A 21,843-nucleotide genomic window follows, 5' to 3' on the forward strand; every position below is an offset into this window, starting at 1 on the left:
GAGGAATACAATAATGAGAAAATAATAATACAATAAAGTCAAGGGACTTTAGTTTAGAGGTATAATTAGAATTGTCTGCAGTGTCTATGGACGCATGTAAAATTATTTAGGTGGCTCTGTTGGGACAGCATTTCATTATTAAATGTAATTATTTTAGAAATAAGTGCAAAACCTAAGAGTGCTAGTAGCTTCTGTGGTTTTTCTGTCTTCTAGGAACTGATTCTATCAGTCTGATTGTTACTGCTGAGTTTTTTTCTTTTATAAGTTAACTGGGTTATGAAGAATGCAGTGGCAACATTTTTGTGGCTTGAAGGGGTCACTATACAATCTGCTTCTGTAATACTCTTATAAATTCAGACTAGTAAAAGAGCAGTCTTCTTTGTATTACTAATTTAGACAATTTGATATGGTCTGCAGCACATGGAAAGAATGGAACAAGTGTCCTGTGACCTTAAAATTTTGTGTGTGAATTTTGTACTGCTTCTTTTTAACAAAAGCCTATTGCATGTAGTCACATTTAGAATCAGGAAAAAAGAAGACAAATAAGGGCACTTTTTTCCATGCCTTTTAAATGTGATCACAGAGAGTGAGATATTAGTATATATCCAAGAAGCTGGCTAGTTACTGAAAAAATTATGGAAACATGCAAGGTCTGCTGAAGAAGAGTATGAAAAATGTAGGGTTTAAAAAATGCATTTCCTTGGTTAGGGAAGACACTTTCAGAACACTGGAGCATAAGATTCACTGGCTGGAGATGTATTTCCTTACACACAGTGTGCCTACTGCAGTTGGAATTTATCATTCCAAGTGAGATGTTTTTATTGGTCATTTATTTTTGGCTATGGAGTGTAAATTCAAGAGTGGAAAAAGTCAGAAGATTCTCAGAAGACCCCTTCACTGCAATATTTGTCAAATAAAATTATATTATATAGTATTTATGAAAGTAAATGTTGACTTCAAAGACTGATCATAATCATATATTCAGTGTAAAAGGTTTTGTTTCAGGAAAACTGCAATAATGTGTTTTCAAAGTCTTGTCTTTTTAGTAGCATTGACAACAGCGCATAATTTGTAAGTAGTGACTGAGTACAGTATTCTGCAAGCTGATCTTTAGAAACCAGTGAAGGCTATCTGAATGAAAATTTTTAGGGAAGGAAGCTGTTAGGTGTTTAAAGGATTACAGCAACATGAGAACTAACATGCTAAATGCAATGTTTGCAGGGCCAAGCATTGTTTTGTTTTACAGACCCAAACAGACGTGTTACAGGAGGGGCTATGCAGCTTTCCTTCAGCTATTTAACAGTGGACTATTACCCATTTCACAAAGCAGGTATGAAAGCCAGTGGTTTATGAATTTCCTGTGGCTGTAACTATCTTGCTTGAAAGCTAAAAAAAAAAAAAAATCTGTGTGTACATGTATACATCTTGGATAATCATGCTCAAACCATTTGAGATGCACCTTTTTACTTCCTTCTATATGCAAAAACAAACAACAAAAGCAACAACCTGGGAACCAATTTAATTTATGTGAATGAGCTGTTTTAGGCCAAATGCTTTTCATTGTTTTGTTTGGTCAACAAAACAGGGTTTACATATTTCTGACATGAAGAGAATTTTGTGTTGACAGAGGAAGGCAGTATTGCATACTGAGAATTCAGTATGCAATTGGATATTAGACTCAATCTCTTAGATGTTTTTTCATCTATAGAAATCATTTTATGTGCATTTCCAGTCAGTGTTTTCTTTTTTACATTATTTTGCTGATCAAGAATCTCAGTGTGTAGAGGTTCAATTGTGTAGCCTTTTGTTAAGAAATGTTATTTTAAAAATGTTAGCCATTTCCAAAGAAGTGTTTCTTACAGATAAAATATTTCTCATAAACAATTTATAGTAGAAATCTAAAAAATTTAGAAGAGGATACATTACAAAGCATGTGACGATAAACGGGGTCTGATCATCTTCCTAATCAGATGGTCTGGAGCAGAAATCCATAACATCATCATCCATGTTGTTCTGTCCTTTACGCCCAGCCTGTGAACACTCATTTGGCTGATGATCCATCCCAAGGCTGAGCTCCATCTGTTCCCACTGGTCTCGCCCTGCATGCCCTCTCTTGTGCTCCCCAAAAGCCTGCATTCATCCCTTGCAGCATTTCAGTTGTGGGTGCTGTCATCCTAATGAGATCACAGATGTACAGCTGCATGCAGGGCTGTGGTTGCCCTGCTCCCACATGATGCTGCATGCATTAGTGTTCATACACTTCAGAGAGGCACTTCCCAGAAGGGGTGTTAGAGCTTTCTCTATGGTGTTGCTAACATAGTCCTGTAGGTCCTTCAGAGTCTGTGTGCACGTGCTTGAAGTAACCCCATGCTAGCCCTGTATTGGAGAACCCCAGTGTCATGGGCTTTAGTCTAATGCATCTTTGTCCTTTGGTTCCCTTTCTGGTTTCTTCCCTGTTCCTTTATCTTCTTCTGTAGCTGTAAACATGATAATAACTGACAACAATAAATGTGAAGAAGAAAGGTGGGGAAAAATGTCATCTCTTGTGATAGGCCCCATCCTAAAGTTCCTTTAATGCTGCAGTAGTTGCATTTAGACTTGAAATCACATTGTTTTCTAAAATAGCTTTCCTATTTTAATAGCAAACATATTTGCTCATCCCCAGGATAAGTATCCAAAAACTCATTAAGTCCCAATAAAGTAAATTTTCACATGGTAGTATTTAAAGAGTGATGTACCAACTGATAGAAGTTATTTGTTATTATATCCTTATTATTGAACAGGTTAGTAGAATGTCTTTACAGGGACTACTTGAAGATATCACAACTTCTTTCAGATGTTTGAGTGCTTGACCAACAGAAATATGTTGGACTTGAAAACAGGAACAAAAGAATTTCCAGTGGGATTGATTTTTAAGGCTGTGTGTGCTGCAGCACTTCTTGAACTTACATTGTTGTTTGTGTGCCATAAAGGTGCTAGAGAACCAAGACAAAAAGAATACATTTCTGGAAAGGGACCAGGAACTTCTTAGGACACAGTTCTGGCAGGAAAGATAAGCTTGGAAAAAGTGAGCATGAGAACATCGTTCTGTTACTTGCTCTCACTTTTTTTTTTTAATTGAACATTTTTTTGCATGTTCTCACATATGACATTAATGTGTCGTAAGGTTTCTCTGAACTGAAAATACTCAATGATGTTTTGAGTGTTGGTGTTATAAGGCAGCTGGCAATGCTATATTCTGAATGGTTTTGTGAAGTGCTGAGACTTGGTTTATGGAATATCTAACTTCTGTTTTAACGTATGGTATGACTGCTGTTGTTCTATAATTACAGCATGCAATGAGCTTATAGTTTGAAGAATACTTGTGAAATAGTGGAAACTTGTTACCCTCTTAAAAGCAAAATTTCAAGTGGGCTAATATTTTCCCCACTTCTCTTATTTGCAGGAGACAGCTGTGATCACTGGATGCATTATAGTGATGCCACTAAAACCAGAAGTGGATGGGCCAAAGAGCTATTAAATGAATTCAAAAGCAATGTTGAATTGCTTAAGCAGGCTGTGAAGGATCAGGTCATAGATTCTCCTCCCAAATCACCACCTGCTGTATCTCCTCAGAACCTACAAACAGGTGTTTTGTTTGCATCACTAATTCTCTACTTCCATGAAATATTAAAACTATGAAGAAAAAAGACTGTTCTTTTCAATGCTTCCATCACTATTCTTTCTTACAGGCAAGGAACAGATACCGAAAGGAACATCCAGGGCTTCTTGTGTATCTTCCCAACAACCAAAGGGCAAACTGATGTCTAGTCCTATTGTGGTTAGACTTGCAGATTTCAATATATATCAGGTACATTTCTTTAAGTTAGTAAAACTGGGGCTAGTCCACTCTTGACTGTTATGTAACTGTGCTTTTTAGGAGCCAATATGATGCCCCTTGAAATTAATGAGTCTTTCAATTTGTTATTGGATTAGACCTTTATGGACCTGCTTCTTCTTTGTTAAAATTGTGATCCTGTCAGAATTATGTGTTGGATCTAAGTTTTATTGTGCTCCAAATTATGAATTTGGAATTCAAATTCAATCCTTTCATTGTACTATCTTATGTGCCCAATATTTTAATACATGTTTTTGTGTATCATGCTTTTCGTATTGTTATATTTTTCAAAGTACATAAAAACTGTTAAGAGGTTTTATTAATCTTTCTCCAGCTGTTCCTTCTCCAGTGATATTTTGAGCAGACTCTTTTACAGTTTCCATCCCCCTCCCCTTTGTTAGAATGAGTAGTTTTAGTTGCTGTTTATGATCCAGATTGACTGTTCTGAGGCAAGTGAAATAGAGAAGGAATGTGTCTCCATTAGGCTGAATGGTAGTGATAGGGGAGAATCTACTCTGAGTTTCAGGTCTTAATAAAAACCTTTAGTGTCCTTTGTCATTGTGATTTCTGCTTGCTCTTTTTCCAATTTCCAGCACTTTTCTGCCATATCACTTCTGCTGTTGTGAGAAATTACAGATTGCTGCTAGGAGCCTTCATCTGGATCTGAAGTGGTTTCATACTATAGTTTTGTACTGTTCATGTTTCCACTTGCCTCTGCTCTTGTCTCCTCCTCTCTATGCAAACACGTTTTCAGTTATTAAATTGTCATTATTTCTATACAATTTCCTAAAAGCTGTTTTTCTAAATAGATCATTTTACTTGAATTTTTGTGTCTGTTGATGCAGATATGTTTGCCTCTTGAAAACAGCTACAGAGAGTGAAGCAGGCTTATAAAGGTCATGTATTCATTATTTCCAGTGAAACTCATTCTAGTAGATATCATCATGTATTCAATATTAATACATTGGGTAATTTCAAACTAGCAGTTTGACCTACCAACTGTTGAGTGGAAAAGCTTTGTTTCGGCAAAAAAAACTAGGACATGTTCAATGAAATTTAAGGTCAGATATATATTAAATGTTGATTTATTTTTTGTTTTATAATTTACATTGTAAGGAAACAGATTATTGTTCCACTGTGTCTTGATTCTCCTGTGAAGCAGACCTTCAGGCATATCCAAGTATACACATCTCTGCCAGGTGCATGCTGAACACCTTCCTTCACATACAGATTGAGAGTTGGCCTGTGTACTGGAAGTCATGACAATACAAGAACTACCTAACATGTGTAATAAACTTACCTAGCTTATTTATCCCTTATCTAGACCAAAGTGTATGGAAGTGCACTCCCTCCAATCATAAATGTTTAAAGAGGAGATGTTGCATTTGCAGTTAAAAATCAGATCATTCTAGGCTTCAGCTGAGCACCTTTGAAAGTGTCCTGCTTCTTCTTGCCTCATGAAAGAAGGGGATCCAGTACCTTTAACACAGTTGTCTTGTGAAACCGTTCTACACGAGTCATTTTTGCTACAAGGCAGTGAAGTGTTTGTCACTGTTTGTCAGCACTTGGTGTTGTGTTGTTTGGGGGCCTACACCCAGAAGCAGTGCAATGTTACTTTATTAGGGACAGTTCCGTGTGACTACAAGTGCTTAATCATTCATAAAAATATGTTAATGAAATAATCTCTTACCATTTACAGGTTTCAACAGCAGACCAGTGTCGTTCTTCCCCTAAAGCTTTGATCTCTTGCAATAAAAAGTCACTTTACCTTCCACCAGAAATGCCAGCTATTCATATTGAATTCACTGAATATTACTACCCAGATGGAAAGGACTTTCCTAGTAAGACTTATTTTTTTAAATTATTTTCTTTTATTTGTACTGAAGCATAAGTTTGGTGTGTTACTTTCACCATCGTGAAGCTTAAAGCTTGGAAATAGGTAATGGCTTTCTAAAATGGATAGAGCATAAGACTGCTCCATTTCCACAGTGCTTGCTCCTGGCAAACTCCTATTAGTACTGTTTTTTATGAACATGGTTTTTCAGACTGAAAACACTTGCAGCATTTTTACTGGCACATGAATTATTCATTCTCCAACATCCACATATTGTTTCTGCAATTTCAGTGGCTACATAAAAGGACTCAAACTAATGCAGTAATACCTAAAGTGCAATGAAGAGCTGCTGATGTTATTTGTAGAAATATGCTCTGTGGCTGGCTTTGTTTTATATACAGAAAAGTTAGTGAATTTCTTGGGGATGGAACTTGAGGACAGCAAATTTCCATGGTCTTACCCTTCCTCTGTAATGAGAATATTCTCCCCAGTTCTTCAGACTTAATTCTGTTCTTAGGTTTTTTACACTCAAAAGTTCAGTTACTTGCTTGGAGTGAGAAAGAAGCATCACTTTGGGTATCCTGAAATAATTAATTCTTCCTTAAGACTAAAGGACCAGGTTTCTGTTCTTTCTCTGATGAAAAGTACTGGTGAAAATGTAATTTTGAAATAGTTTAAAAACTGAAGAAGACCCATCCCATAAGCATTTTACTTACTCTCATGGTTTAATTTTCTTTTCTCTTTTAGTTCCATGTCCAAATTTGTATGGCCAGCTGAATGCTTTACAGTTCACCTTGGATCAGAGAAGTATTCTTTGGCTAAACCAGTTTGTGTTGGATTTGAAACAGAGTCTTATTCAGTTCATGGCCATGTACAAGTTAAATGACAATTCAAAATCAGATGAACATGTTGATGTGAGAGTGGATGGACTAATGTTAAAGGTACAGTGTCACTGAATTGGGGTTTTGTGGTTCCTTGGAAGACTATTTATTTTCTTACTCTCTTACAAATACCTAAATGAATGAAAAAATGCTTCTCTAAAAAACTCTGCAGAATATGATTTTTTTGAAGACAGACATCTTGTTTCCTGTGCTCCTTCTTCTGTGTCCTGCTATTTTTGTTTGGGTATTTGGGTATTTTTGTTTTGTATTGAAGACCTGAGTAGGAGTACTAACAAATTATTTTCCTGTGGTCATTGAACTTGATGTAGCAGAACTAAAAAGAAATTGAGCATTAAAGCAAAAATAAATAGTGAAAAATTAATACTTGTACTCTATATTAATGCAAGGGCCCTCCCTTGTTCCTCTCATTCTTACCATTTTCTGTTTCATGCTGGCTGCTGGTGTAGTTCAGGTACATAAGTTCTCTGTATGCTTATTCCAGAAGAGCAGTGCTTGTTAATGCAGCTGAACATCAAGTTTTTGCTTCCCTTGTCTTCTCCTTCTTTCTAAAAAAAGGATTGTTGAGCAGATAGATTTCCCACCCACCCAATGTTTGTATTGGGCATTTCATTGTATGGTTCCCAAGATTCAGAGCTGAACAAAACGAGTCTTTTCAGTGGTGTTCACAGGAGAGTTTTGAAGGGTTCCAAAAAGTCAGCATATGGAAAGATGGTTATCTTTCTAAACACTTGATACGTTCTTAACTTTACAAGGATATGGCTTGTACTGAATAAAAATAGTTATTAAGAGCAAACAACTGGAAATCTGCAAATATAGATTGATCTGATATTGAATTATTATATGTGAATAGCCTACTAAACTATGAGAGGATAAAAGTATTCTTATAGCCCTCAAACCTTGATTCATATCCATTATGTCACCCCTGTATTAACAGCATTATTTTTATTTTAGCAAATGATGAATTGATGTTCACATTTCATATATTTAATTATTTTATATAGTTGTTTTTTTTCTGAGTCCTTGTATTTATATGAAGAAGCTTCATTACCCCCATCTTTAAGTGCTTTTAGGGATGATTTTTTAACTCCTACTTTCTAGATTCAGAATGGAGATATTGTGATAGAAAGCAGTGTCACTGATATTGGCAAAACTAGACTGGCCGAGGTTCATGTTAACAATTTAAGATTCAGGATTTGGCATAAAATATGTTTACTTTAAAACGTGCACTAAAAATATGCAAGTTAAATACAGTGTGCTGAACTATTTTGTTGTTCTTTAGGGATTGAAGAATATTATTATTTTCCAGATGAAACAAACATATTATGAATACCAGATAATTCTCAAAAATACCTGATCTGTATTCTGCAATGTTAAGAATATTAGCTGCATTAGCACATCTGTTTGCTTGTATCTTAACATAGAAATAAAATACTGTACTACTTGGTATGGTGAAAAACCTATCAGACATGCCAGATTGAACTCCAAATTATAATTCTCTGGTTTTCAAAGCTGTAAGCTTTGGAAACACTTTAAGAAACATTCCACCGAGCTGCTTGAGGGGAAGAAATTAGCCACTTCAGCCTAATATAGCTGAACTAAATTTAAGATCTTCAGATAAGAAAAGCCTAAGACCCTTATGTTTTTGTACAAATATTGATGCCACAGTATATCCTTCTTAAAAGAGAACATAAATCATAGTCTGTGAGCCCAACTTACCCCTGTTCTGTGTCACTGTACTTGATTTCTCATAAAACTATAATTATACTCCTTTGTATCAGCTGTCATGGGTATTATTTTGTTTCTTCAATTGTATACCTTCTTAATCTATATATTTTTAACTAGTAAAAATGTATTTCTCCCTTGCAGATCATCATCCCATTTGAAAACAAACCTGAAATTCATAAAGACCAACCTCGTGCACTTTCCATTCAAAGTTCAGAGATGATTGCTACAAATACCAGATGCTCACCAAATTGCAGACACTCTGATCTAGAAGTTTTGTTTCAGAACTTCAAGGACTTCGAATTTTTCAGTAGAACTTTCACCACTTTTCCTAAGTCCCCAAAAAATTTTAATCTTTTACATCCAATCTTCCAGAGACATGCTCATGAACAAGATACCAAAATGCATGATGTTTATAAAGGTTATATCATCCCAGAATTGAATAAATATGCACTAAAGACATCTGCAGCTACTGATGTTTGGGCCATGCATTTTTCCCAGTTTTGGATAGATTATGAAGGAACAAAAAGTGGGAAAGGTCGACCAATAAGCTTTGTGGACTCTTTCCCGCTTTCACTTTGGATTTGCCAGCCGATAAGATTTGCAAAGTCACAAAAAGAGCTCGCATCCCATAATCAGACAGCCTTGAACATTCCAAAAAGTGAATCTAGCGATCTCTCTAATAGATTGCAACGTAAGAAACTTTTAAAGGAGTATTATAGCAGTGAGATGGAGCCCTCAGCCAATGGCATTCAAATGTCTGAGACTTCAGGAGTGCTTTCTGAAAGCTCTTCCTCTGATGCAGATGTACATGTTCTTGTCCATGTTCAAAAACATGTAAGCGTGCAGATCAATCACTACCAGTATCTTTTTTTGCTGTTTCTCCATGAATCTCTTGTATTGCTCCTGGAAAACTTAAGGAAGGACGTAGAGGCAGTGACAGGAAAACCTGCAAAGCAAACAGATGTCTGCATTGGGATTCTACTGAAAAGTGCAGAAGTAGCCTTACTGCTCCATCCAGTGATTCAGGGAAACCCTTGTAAGTCTCCTGTTGAGAAAGAGGGAAGTCCCGTGACATCAGAACTCTCCCCTGTGGGAAATGGGGAAACTCTTACTTCAGAGAGTAAATTAGTTGGTAGTAAGATAGTGGAAGCTGGTATTACTAATTTTGGTTATGTAAATGAATGCAAGGCTCTGAATGCTGAAGTTAATAAAGGAATTTTAATGGATCCTCTTTTGTTTAAATCAGATAGTAATATGGATTTTCAGAAAGCAATGTCATTTTCTGATGATGCATCAGATAAGGGTTTGGGAGATACAAGTGAAGGAGGAAGCAGTGGACTTTTTAGTAGAAGTGATTCAGAAGAGGTCTGTGGACCTCTAAGTGAAAAAAGTTTGAATCCTAGGGATTTGGTGTCCATTCTAAATAAAAGAGAAGATTCTACTGAATTTTTCATCGATAAAGAGGATGACAGAAACATATTCTCAAATAAGTTAAATGAACAGGAAGGCACAACTGAAGGCTGTCCTAACCAAGTCGCTGACTTGGAAACAGAAACTGCCTTAGAATCTGAAGAGCTTGAAATCAACAAAGACAAAGTGACTTCAGTTAAAATGTTTGCATCCCAGTCTTCTTCAAGGTATAGATTTAATACTAAATCAGTTTTCCTACTCTTTGAAAGTATTAAGCAATCTTGTTGGCCACAGACTTCTAGAATTTTTAGCAGTCAGGAAGGGAACATCTTAAGAGTTGGACTCGATGAGCCTTCCAGCTCATGCTGTTCTGTGATTCTGTGTCCTAGTAGATGAAAATTTTTAAAGCATGTAAGAAGGTATGCAGAATCCAGCATTCAGTGGAAGTTAAAATGAAGTATTAGTTAATCGATTTAAGCTATTTACTTTTAGTTTAAATGTTAGGAAATATATATTGAGAGAAGTATCAACATAAATACTTAGATGAATATATGTTGTTTCTACATTTACCTCTTCTTGTCGAAGGATAATTGAATAATCAGATTTTTTCTTTTATATCTTGCTTGATTAAGAGGAAATTTTAAAGTAACTTCTATGTATTATTTAATTTAAATTGTAATTTCCTCATATCTTTATATTTTAAAAGTGCTAAGCCTAAGGAGCGCTGCTCATCCAACCTCCCTGCATTCTCTGTTTCTTACAAAAATATGAAGAGAAGTCCTTCACAAGTCTCTCTGGATACCATCTCTATTGATAGTATGATGCTAGAGGATCATTTGATAGAGAGTGATGGAAGTGATAGTCAAAGCTTTCTGGAGAAAGGTAAATAGGTTTAACAAAATATTTTTAAGCAATACATGAAACTGTTGTTTGTTATTAAAGTCATGCTTAAAAGGATTCTAGTCCAGCAAATCCTGGATACGTTACAAGACTACTTCTGTTAACCTTCACCAGTAATACCAAGTGCATTCATCGTATATCATTTCAAGGGAAAGCAGTAATGTGCGCTACTTAAGCAGCACTATTTAATTTTAACACTGCTTAATTTTCTTCCCTTAAGGAAAGTAAGAGCATTGGAGTGCTGTGCTGAAAATCTGAATTAAGCAGAACTTGTTCCTTGCTATGCTCAAAAACAACTGCTTTGGCTGCAAGTACTTAAAAGTTGTAGTCTGAATCAGTGTTACGCTTGAAGTGGTAAAGAAGCTTTCATTTTAAAAGTGGATGAAAGGGAAGTGAGTTTTCACTAATGCAGGAAGATAGGTTTGGTAGTCTCCTTGCAGCTCATCCCTCAAGGAGCAGTAGTTCCCAGCTACTGACTGTCTAATAGCAGGTATTTGTCCAGTTTTTGCTCATCTGTGCAAACTGATGAAATAATTTTCCCATGTCAGGAAATAGAGTAAGAAGACCTTATTGCTACATCTTTTCTGATAATTTTAATTTGCATAAAGACTATTTTTTTCTGTAGGATTTCTCTTTAGTCTAGAGTAATAATGAGAAGACTGCTTCGCTTGCAAGCCTCTTACATATTTGAATTGTAGGAGTATTCCTGCATGTGCTTATGTGGGGGTATGCCATAAAATACATCTTCCATTTTAAATAACCTTTATATGTCTTTTTAGCTTGTTGAACAATATTTAACTGCAGGTTCAGTATCTATGCTTTCCAGATGTCGAGGAACCACTATCGTGATTGCTGTAATGAAAATACGTGTAGCTTACTTCTCTAAACATACAAGCATGTGCTCTAAAAGCACTGTGCAGTATTTTAGATGCCCAACTTGGAATTTTTTTTCTGGCTGGATCACATTTATATTATTTGATTTTGAAGACTAAAATATGCCTTCACAGTTTTTTTTTAACAATGCATGTAGAGTGCTGTTTTGGTTTTGTCACTATATCCTGCTTTACTTTTGATTAGCATCTAGAACTTTCAGCTCTGTAAGAGGAATGGATTTGGCAGTTCAATCGTAAATATTTGTTTAATAAGCCATTCAACTCATGTTAAAAATGAGTTAATATGCGCATACACTAACAGACACTGACTTTATTCTGAATGTAGGAGTGATTCAGGTTATTGCTGTGCTAACTTTGCATTTTTTCTGATACATATATGGAAGGTATTACAGCCACAAACTATCAAAGTCCATCAGAAAAAGTCCACGAAGGAGGCACAGTGATTGAAAATTGTGATGGGTCATCTCCAGATGCCATGAGTGCTGCTTCAGAAAATGCCCATGAGACTAGTGAAGAAATGGTAATATTATTGTATTCAATTAGAATACATGATTGTATAAATTAAACCTTAAACCAATACTAAAATGGCTTCTTTTAGAGGTGATTTTTCAAGTCATTAGAAAAATGAACCCAAAATAGTAGTAATGATGATGGGCACACATCTTCTGATACCAAAGCTGACTTAAAACTGGCTTCTTTTTTTTTTAAATACTGCCATCCAGTGAAGAGAGATAAAGGGCTGAGTACTGTGCAGATAGCCAAAGTTTAGTAGCCTACCCTAGCTTTTCAACCTGGTCTGATTCAGCACTGCAAGTGCTTGGTTGTGCTTATGATATGGATAAAGTTGAATGCAGTTATAGGTAATGTCAGATACCTGCCATTTCAGGTATCACATAGGTAATGTGCTTTTCTGTCAGAGTAAGGAAACTCTATCTCACTTCCATGGCTTTTCTAGCCAGTTCTGAATTGGTGTCAGTGTATAAATTCAAGTGTCTGTCTTTGGACAGGCTGTTGAGCAATTCATTATAAAGCCAATGTGTACAAAAAGAAAATAAGAAGAAATGAGAAAACTTTGTACTTCTCTGTGAGCAAGGGTTTTGGATACAAAGGGTTGTTTTCCTTTTGTGATGGAAAAGGTTTAGACATAACCTTACAAACAATAATCACTGTAAATTCATTTTATATCTTTTATTGTTTTATCTGGGTTTTGTTGACAGATGTCTGTTGTGGTTTTTCAAGTATTTGGTGTTAATGGTGAAATTGACATCAGAGGAGAAGACACAGAAATATGCTTACAGGTCAACCAAGTGATACCAAACCAACTAGGAAATATTGGTGTTCGACAATATCTGTGCAACAGAGCTCCTGGTAAGAACTAACAATTCAGTGGGGTGAAATTGGAGCTGGAAACATTCGTTCTAAGTAAATAAAAATGCAAACACAGTTTTATGTTAGACTAGCATCCTTTTTATGCTGGTTTATTTCTTCATTTTTCTGATTTATTTCATTGCCAAATATAAAAAGGAAGAACAAATAAATAAATGGAACGGTGTATGATTATTTGGGTAAAAAAGGTACATTGCATTGTATTCTGGTCATTACTTTGCTTTTTTGAAGATGAAGTAAGCTGCATTATGTGCTGGTTTTGGCTGGGGTAGAATTAATTGTCTTCATAGTGACTGGTATGGGGCTATGCTTTTGGATTTTGTTGTCCCTATTAAACTGTCTTTGTCTTAAGCCACGCATTTTCTGACTTTTACCCTTCCAATTATCTCCCTCATCCCACTGGTGGGGAGTGAGCAAGAGGCTGTGTGGGGCCTGGCTGCTGGTGGGGAGGAACCACACATGACACATTGCATTGTTATTGTTTCATGAAGATGGAACTCCCTTAGGACTCTAATAGTACTTTGCTTAATGTCCCTTCCTTTGAAGGAGTGTTTCCTTTTTTTCAAGGTCAGTTTCACTAGATTAAATAACACACACAGTTTAAACAGACTTATAATATATGGTTTAAGATTTTTTTCAAATTTCCTCTGTCAGGAAATACAAGCTTTAAAGAAAGACAGCTGGTTTTGGTTTGGGTTGGGTTTTTTGTTTGTTTTGGTTTTTGGGGGTTTTGTTGGTTGGTTGGTTTTTTGGGTTTTTTTAAGCTTAATACTAAGAGTGTCGTTTCATGCCAAATATTTGCACAGCTAGATCAACCAGTGTCTTGTCAGAGCTGTTCTTGGGCATGGGTACAATATATACATTCTTTGCCAGAAAACTGAGTTCTCATGGACAAAGTGTTTTCCTTGGCATGATGTATTGGTATGGCAGCTCATGTTACAGTCTGCTTTGCTCCCCTCTGCCAGCCTTCTACATGGATTGCTGGATGTAAGCTCTGTTGCACTGTAGGGTTTTTGGGGCAGATCCCTAACACACCTGCTTCTGGTTCAGCTCCTTTCCCAGGAAATAGCTATAGCATCAGTTGGCTGCCATTTTTTTATGCCAACATTCTATCAGCATGGCTTTTGTTCAGGAGGTGCTTCAGCTTCAGAGGTGGTATAACCTCTGATCCCTGGCTAAAAAGCCCATTTACTAGTAAGCTGAGCTGTTGCCAGCAGCTGCTGCCTGAGCAGCTGTTGCACGATGTTGTGTTCAAGCAGCTGAAGACTAGGAGAAGGCCCAGCAGGGAGAACTCATGGCTGACCTTCAGTTCATACAGCAGGCAAACTGATGTCTGGTTATCTGCTATATCCTCTGTAAAACGTGGAGGGAGTAAACAATATGAACATGCCACCTTCCTGCTCTTGTGTGTATCTGCAGCTTGAACCTCTCATAATGATAATGCTGATAATGACAGGCTTGTACACTGTCTATTTACTTTGTGCATAGAAAGGATATAACATGGTTGGAATCTCCAAATACTTCCACTTCATATCTCTTCCTTTCTCTTTCTGGTGGGTACCTAAATGGGTGAGCCAACAACACTTCTGTTTTTTTATGCATTGCTGGTCACTTCTAGTCTGTAATGTACATCTTCTCTCCACTGATCTTTTCTCTCCACTCTCCACACTTCTCTCCACTGTGATTTCTGTATTGTCAGGAATCTTTGCAGTTGCTGCTGCTCCCCATGTCCCATTTTCATTTCTATTAGAACAAAAAGAGAAAAAGGTTAGAAAAAGCTTGAGAATCAGATTGAAAGAGACTGTTTAAAAGAGTTAACTGTAACAAAATACAACTAAAAGAACAGGTGAGCAAATGTGTACGATAATATCCCAATAAAAGCAACCTCCCTCTTCAGCACCTTTAATGAAACCTTCTCAAGTGCTGCATTAACAATTGAAACCAGTCACCTGAGGAACCAAGCAACAGAGTGAATACTGAAGTTATAATTACAGTCTACAAAACATTCTGGATGAAAATAACCATTTAAAATCTACTATACTGCTAATGCAGTAGATGTAAAAATGGAAGACCGAGGCTAAAAGCTGGACTAAGTTGAGGGCTATATGGCAGCTGTGCAATTCCCTGCAGGGCTTGATGTAGGACTGCAACTTTATCCACTCTTGAGTGGCAGCAAAACCAAAAGAAGGCGGGATAGAGTACGGCAGTTATTGTGGGAGGGCTGTGCTTTTACTGAGATATTACCATGCTGAACATGCTTGTGAGAAGGCAACAGCAGTTTACAGCAGCTTACAAATTTTTGAACGCATTTTTTACTCCATCTTCTCTTGAGGTTGCCCCTTTCAGGTATCTGCAAGGTAACTAAAATTGACTCAAGGCTGAGACTGAATGTGTGGTCTTTTCCTCTGCTCTTTTTCTGTACTTTGGATCCTTCCAGCAATGATGCAGGCAGTCTTTTCAGGTGCAGAAATACTTAGGGCACCTACTGCTTGTTTCTTTATCTCTGTGTGGGAAGTATGTGGATCCTTGAGGGAAACTTAAGTTTCCCTAACCAGTTGCAGAGTTTCATTGAACAGAGTGGTCATTGTTCTTCTGTCTGGAGAGTATCCCTTCTTCTCCTGGGCTGCCAGTAGTTTATTTACTTCTGTCTGGACTGAGCCTAAAAAAATAGTTGATACTTGCAGTATGGTTTTGGTTGGTTGCTTGGTTTTTGGGGTGAGTTTTTGTGGGGAAGAAGAATATGAGATTTAGCACTTCTTAAACATTGGAAAGATTGAAGGATGGAGTCATGGCTGTTGGTGTTTCCAAAACAATTTCTATTCACAGAGGTTACAGAGAGGTTCTGGTTCACAGCAAAGGCTGAAGATTCTCATGTTCATCTTGCCATGGGTCTCTGTTGGCCCAGATCGACTGCATCCATCTACCCTGACTCTAGTGCCAGTAGATAAGTGCACAAGTCCTGACTCTGCTGCTGTGCCAGGTCATCCATGAACTGTCACACTATACAGGAAGCAAGAGGAACTCAATTAATGTACAAATAGGAAAGCAAAACAACGTTAGCAGCCTACGTTGTCAGGCTGCTGTAGCTCTAGGCAGTGTCTGTTGCATGATGAATTGACATAATTCAGTTATTTTTTCTTGAGTTGCTTTCTTGAGGTATCTTTCAAGTTTCAGTGCTTGTTTTTTCTATAGTTACTGTGATTGTGCTTCTTGTTGTAGAGATAATTTCTCTAGGTCAGCCATCATAGTGATGACTTGGGAATCCCACAGGGTAACTATTTTGTACAAGAAATTTATACTGCTAATGGTTCCCCCCCTGCATCTGGTTACCTTAAATTTTTATTTTAGTTTACTTTAGTTTAGTTTATTATGGTTTTTAGAACTTTATAAGTTGAATGTTGCAATTGTCCTTACTGATTAAAGATACTGAAATTAGCAAGAAAGTGCCAGTTTTTTTAACGTTTCAAGTTTATTGCCACTCAAGTAATGCTTATGTGGTCATACTCCCTATCTTACTGCATTGATGCTTATGGTTCTTAAGTCAGCAAGTTCAGCCTTTCCAAGAAAATGCCTGCTCTCCTGAGAGACCAAAGTGACTTTAATGTTTTTCTGAATTGAAATTTAAGGACTTAGTGGAAAAGCATGCAAAATAATTGGTTTTCCATCATCAAGGCACCAAGGAAACACAAATTCTTTTTTTTTAGATGTTGATATTTCTGCACTGTCCTTTCTCTTGTCACAGTGAGGTACTAGCCCTTATATGTACTCTTTATTTTTGTACTTTGAAGTGATATACTTAGAAATTTGCCCTGAAGTTCTGTATTTGCAACACTGCCTTTTAGGAATAATAACTCTATGGTACTTTTTGAAAAATCATTGGACAATAGAGGTGGAAATAATTACATCGTAATTGATTTTTTTGTACACTGCAAAATTTTAATGCAAATTTGTTTTCTTTTTGCAACAGGTTCTGACTGTAAATCTGTGGCTGGACCTGTTAATTCATCACCTGAGATTAGTCTGAGATGGGAAAGTGGGCCTAGTGCTGTTGTACATTCCCTGCTAGCTGTAAAAAATGGGTTTCTTCAGTGTCATGTGGAGAACTTCAGTGCTGAATTTCTAACATCTTCTCTCACAAACATTCAGCATTTTCTAGAAGATGAAACTGTCGCAGAAGTGATGCCTATGAAGATAAAAGTTTCTAATGCAAGGATTAATTTAAAAGTATGTTAACAATGAGATACTTGGCTCCTCTAAAAAATTGTGTTCTTGTTTCTTTGATGATAAACTACTAATCTGGATACAGTTAACTTCAAAGAAACTGCTGTCATACTCTGGAAGGTCTTTAGATAACACTAAAACAATTTAAAAATCCATAGATTTGGTTAGCTCTGTGGTATGCCTGGAGGGGAACTATCTGCATGACCAAGCTATTTGTATGAATTAATATTTTATACTTTTTCCTGCTCTCCCAGATCTTTCTTGTAGAGTGACAGTGTCTGGGATTTTAATATGTAAGGTAGATCAAGCTTCTGGAGGCACAATGTGGGTTTTTCTGGTTGGGCTTTTTTGCTTAGCAAAGGATATGGTTTTCTAACTACAAAACAATAATTTTAAAGGTTATTTCTCTCTCATAGTTGGAGGATAGTTCTTGCAATGAAGCTTCTGCAAAAAATAAGGAAAAAGGTTATGGAATTCCAGTACAAACTACTTGAACACTGTGTCATGTTCTGCTCTACCAGAAACAGATACTAAACAACACAAGCATTTTTCAGCACCATATCTTAAAATAGTAACATTAAGAAAACACATCTGCTCAAGTTTCCTAGGGGACTTTCTTTCAGACATTTAAAGAAAATGGTGAGTTGTGTGCTGCACAACCACTGAATGTAAAGATAACGACACTTTTTTTGGGGGTGTAGAACAACAGAAAAACAAACAAACATGAAGATAATTATTACATTGCTTTGGACAGTAATAATCACCCATACAAACTTTGAACAAGGTGAGGATTGTAAGAGCAGCTCCAGTTCTACATCTGGGGCTAAGGTCTTGATTCTGCCAAGATCATTGTTGACTGGAAAGGTAACTGTCTTGTGTTCTACTCAGAATGCATCAGGATTCCTTCCCTCAGTGATACAGCCCTTCCATCCCCTGAGGATCTTTGGGTACTCTTTTAGAGCTGTTCCTCCTCTACAGGATTAGCATAAGCATTTTCTGTAAGAGCTGTGGATCTGTTCCTCAGATTTCAGTGGATCACAAACACGAATGCCCAAATGCAAAAAAGCAAAGTCTTTGCATATAGTCATTTGCATTTAAAACCAGAATTGTGCTGGTTTATTGGCAAGAAGGCAGACTTAAGCAAAATGTTCTTGTGAAAGCAGCTGCTTGAGATGGGGAATGTACAATAATAAACTGGCAACAATATTCGGCTTGGCAGCAAAAGCACCAAAGTGCTCACTCAGCAGTGCACACAAGTCATGGTGAAGTTACTCATGATGGTTGACAAACTGAATTTGACATAGAGGTGATTAATTTCTGTAGAGTTGCTGGGTATTACAGAGTGAGAAGATATGGTTCAAATATGTGCTGCATTGCCTATTGCAGCAGTATTTCTTCTGCATGAGACTTGATGCAATGTGTTTCATGGCAAGAAAGGAATTTAAGAAAGATTATTTTATTGTTTGCGTTTTCTGCTGCAGTCTCAATGCTTCTCCAAGAAACTTTGGAAGCTATATCTCAACAGCTTTCTTGGTACATGTTTAATGCTGATATGTACAGTTTCTGATTATACTGGAGGCGTTATTCTGTTAGACGGGGATAATGAACTATAAAGACTTCCAGGGGAGGCCCCAAAGAAGTAATTTGTGAAGTTTTCTCTTCTGTTAAATACAGTAGTATAACTAAACTACAGCTGGTGTCATCCCAAACTAAATTCTGAAAAGACAAAATCTGCTCAAGAATGATAGCTGTACCCATTCAGTCTTCAAATAGTTCAAGGGGAAATCAGATATTATATAGCACAGGCTTCTTATCTGTGACTCAGAGAGCTCCTGAGCTAACAAATGTCTTGAGTTGGGGTATAATCTTATTGAGATGTCTGTAAAAACACTTTGAAGTATTTTAGTCGAACTATATATTAAGTTCAGCAGACTTACTCCAGAGATAATTTTGAGCCTTTAATACAATCCCTGGAGGAAAAAAAAAAATTGAGCCAAAGTTTAGTGGAGATCCTGTTAGAAAATTCTGTTCTGAAACATTCTCTTTCAAGTTTCATTAAATCCACTTTTGTTCACATAAACATCCTAATTATACATTTTGATTTCCTTGTAAACTCATTTTTTATTATGTGTATTTTTTAGGATGACAGTCCACACGAAAATCTTAAGGCATCTGAGCTGGTACCCATAAAACTGCATATTGACATACTCTGGATAGAAAGAAATGATGATGGCACCTTTCTCATTAGAGGTTTGTATGTTCCTGCACCTTGATACCTCAGTCCTATAATCCTGTTGTTTTTTTCCTTTGTGCATATATGTGACTAATGATGAAAAGATAATGGATGATAATTAGTGTAAACTGTATTGCCATATACCATAATTCTAAGTATAGTCACCTTTCTGAATAGTGTATTGGCTGTGATAACCCACAGTTGAATCAACCTGGGAGAAATAAAAATATGCTTATAATGTCATCAGGATATGCTTCTGTGTATCAGTTCACCATGGTAAGTTTAGGGTTCCTATGTTGCTACAAAGCAAACACAAAAATTGCCTTTCTTTACAGATTAACAAGGTGGTTACCGTCTTTGTTGTTTTGTGTTGCAGGTAGTAGTAGAAACTACTGTAAAACCATGACCCTGACTTCTTTCCTTGATGTGCAGCAGTATATTTTAACAGATGTTATAGTGCACTTCAGTTACAAATGCTAGAAACTTTCTTTAATGTCAAGTAATTAAAGTTATTTTCTAATGTCAAAACTTGATTCTGCAGGTTTATCTCACTATGTCTTTAAATGTAAATGCAGTCTTTGAGAGACCTGGAGATAGTATGTTAATAGCAATATTAATAGTTCTCAAGTTTTTGATCATTCAGAGTGCATATTTTGTGGTGATGATACAGGTCAGCATAAAAAATGTGTTTATTTTCTTCAGGCTGGAATTTACATATTGTTTCTTTCTTCCTCCAAAAGGTTATGAGTTTTAATTAAATGTTATTCTTAAATTTGATTTTGAGAGGCAAATAGCAATGTACTTAATATTTTAAGTATATTTGTCTTAGGTGGGTTTAATTTTGAACTGATAAGAATAAAGCTTAAAAAATTTTTGACAAAACCTCTGTGCACCATTTGTGTAATACAGACAATCAAAAAGTAAGTGACGTGTCAAAGATGAAGAATTCGAGCGGTACATTGCAGCAAGCTGTGGGATCTGTTGAACGTAGAACACAGGACCAAACCACACAGACTACCTGGGAAACACCCAGACCTTCTAAATCAAGCAGAGATTCGTCTGACTTCCTTAAAAATGAGGTATTAAGAATTCATTTTGACTTCACCTTGCCCCCTCAAAATTGTGTTACAATCATAATTAATCATAATTTTAAGGCTGTCTGGGGTTGGGCCTGTGATACACTTCTGTTTAGAAATCTGTTTGAGATGGAAGATATGGATTGTGGATATTATAGTGTGGTTCAGCAACTTAATACTGCTTCCTAAATAGTGTAATAATACACTGCACACTGACTCTTTTCCTTTACATCAGGGGGAGTGTTATAAGAGAGTTTTCTTCTCCCCATCTCCCTCATTCCTGTACAACACAACTGCCAAAGACAAGGGACTTGGCTGTTTGGTCAGACTCTTACTGATCTATCAGTCATATCCAAATTTTGAATGGATGATGACAGAACTCACACATGAATTTGGCTGTTTTTCTCACTGGGTAAGAATGTGTTCCTAGAGCTTAGAATCTTGGGTCATATCCATTCCACTCCAGAATGGAAATGGCATAGCTGAAACACTGGCTATCCCACCTTTTGAGCTAATTGTATCAACTCTCTCCATGTTCTGCACTCACTGACTGAGAATCAGTTGCAATTGACTCAGCCTCAGCAAACCTCTGCCCAGCAATGAGTGGGAGCATTTGGTATTTTAAGTTGCTGTAGTGGAAAAGGTTTTCAGTATGGAGTTAAACTAATAGCTTTCTTTTCTAACCCAATCATTTCAGCTTATTGAAGAAAATGAATGTCTCAAACAGGAACTAGCCAAAGCCAAAATGGCTCTTGCTGAGGTCCAAATGGAAAAAGATGCCCTGCTTCATCGCATGAAGAAGATGAATGTTGATCATCAGTAGGACAGTGTTCTGTTGGTGCTAAGTATCATCATCATAACTGCAGGTGGTGGTGGCACCTAAAATACTGTCTGCAAATCACTTGAAAATGTAGGGGGTTTTTGCTTACAAAGTTTTCTCATTACAAAAAAAAAAAAAAAAAGTTTGTGAACCAGGGACTACTCTGAAATTATCATTAAACATTGTAACTTTTCTCAGCCCATTTTAAACTGAAATGACTTTGAAAAAAAATCAGTTTCTACTGCACATTATTAATTTACTGAGGAAAAAAATCATATCATCTACTTTTATTATCAAGGGAAATATTATTTTTAAAATGTTTTTTGAAAAGTAGATGGATCAGCAATGAAAGGAGGTGCCTGAGTACATAAGAAACTCCATGTACCTTGCCTCACTAATAAGGTGTACCTCTCTTTCTAAGGTTATGTTGTCTGATTGTTGCCAGAAGATATCAATACAAAAGGTTATATTTGCACTATGACGATACAGGCTTAGATCCTCTAGAATAGTATAGCTACTGAAAATTAAAACACCAGCCCTAAACTGGCCCTACATTCAGTGTAATT

The 21,843-nt window shown here is 36.6% G+C and overlaps 1 protein-coding gene across 1 annotated transcript in view; it reads left to right on the forward strand.

Annotated features, from left to right (window-relative positions):
* The window catches only part of BLTP3B (bridge-like lipid transfer protein family member 3B), a 41,196-nt gene extending 19,450 nt beyond the window's left edge, over nucleotides 1-21,746 (forward strand). Inside the window, exons 9-21 of the mRNA XM_062492531.1 lie at nucleotides 1,247-1,330; nucleotides 3,446-3,628; nucleotides 3,732-3,850; nucleotides 5,577-5,718; nucleotides 6,459-6,652; nucleotides 8,480-9,975; nucleotides 10,455-10,630; nucleotides 11,925-12,061; nucleotides 12,759-12,909; nucleotides 16,895-17,151; nucleotides 19,290-19,398; nucleotides 20,291-20,460; nucleotides 21,155-21,746. Of these exons, the coding sequence (XP_062348515.1) occupies nucleotides 1,247-1,330; nucleotides 3,446-3,628; nucleotides 3,732-3,850; nucleotides 5,577-5,718; nucleotides 6,459-6,652; nucleotides 8,480-9,975; nucleotides 10,455-10,630; nucleotides 11,925-12,061; nucleotides 12,759-12,909; nucleotides 16,895-17,151; nucleotides 19,290-19,398; nucleotides 20,291-20,460; nucleotides 21,155-21,280 (3,344 nt within the window). The 3' untranslated portion in view covers nucleotides 21,281-21,746. The remainder of the gene's footprint in view (nucleotides 1-1,246; nucleotides 1,331-3,445; nucleotides 3,629-3,731; nucleotides 3,851-5,576; nucleotides 5,719-6,458; nucleotides 6,653-8,479; nucleotides 9,976-10,454; nucleotides 10,631-11,924; nucleotides 12,062-12,758; nucleotides 12,910-16,894; nucleotides 17,152-19,289; nucleotides 19,399-20,290; nucleotides 20,461-21,154) is intronic.
* Nucleotides 21,747-21,843: the final 97 nt, after the last annotated feature.

This window comes from Cinclus cinclus, chromosome 4 (assembly GCF_963662255.1).
Source record: "Cinclus cinclus chromosome 4, bCinCin1.1, whole genome shotgun sequence".
Taxonomy (NCBI): domain Eukaryota; kingdom Metazoa; phylum Chordata; class Aves; order Passeriformes; family Cinclidae; genus Cinclus; species Cinclus cinclus.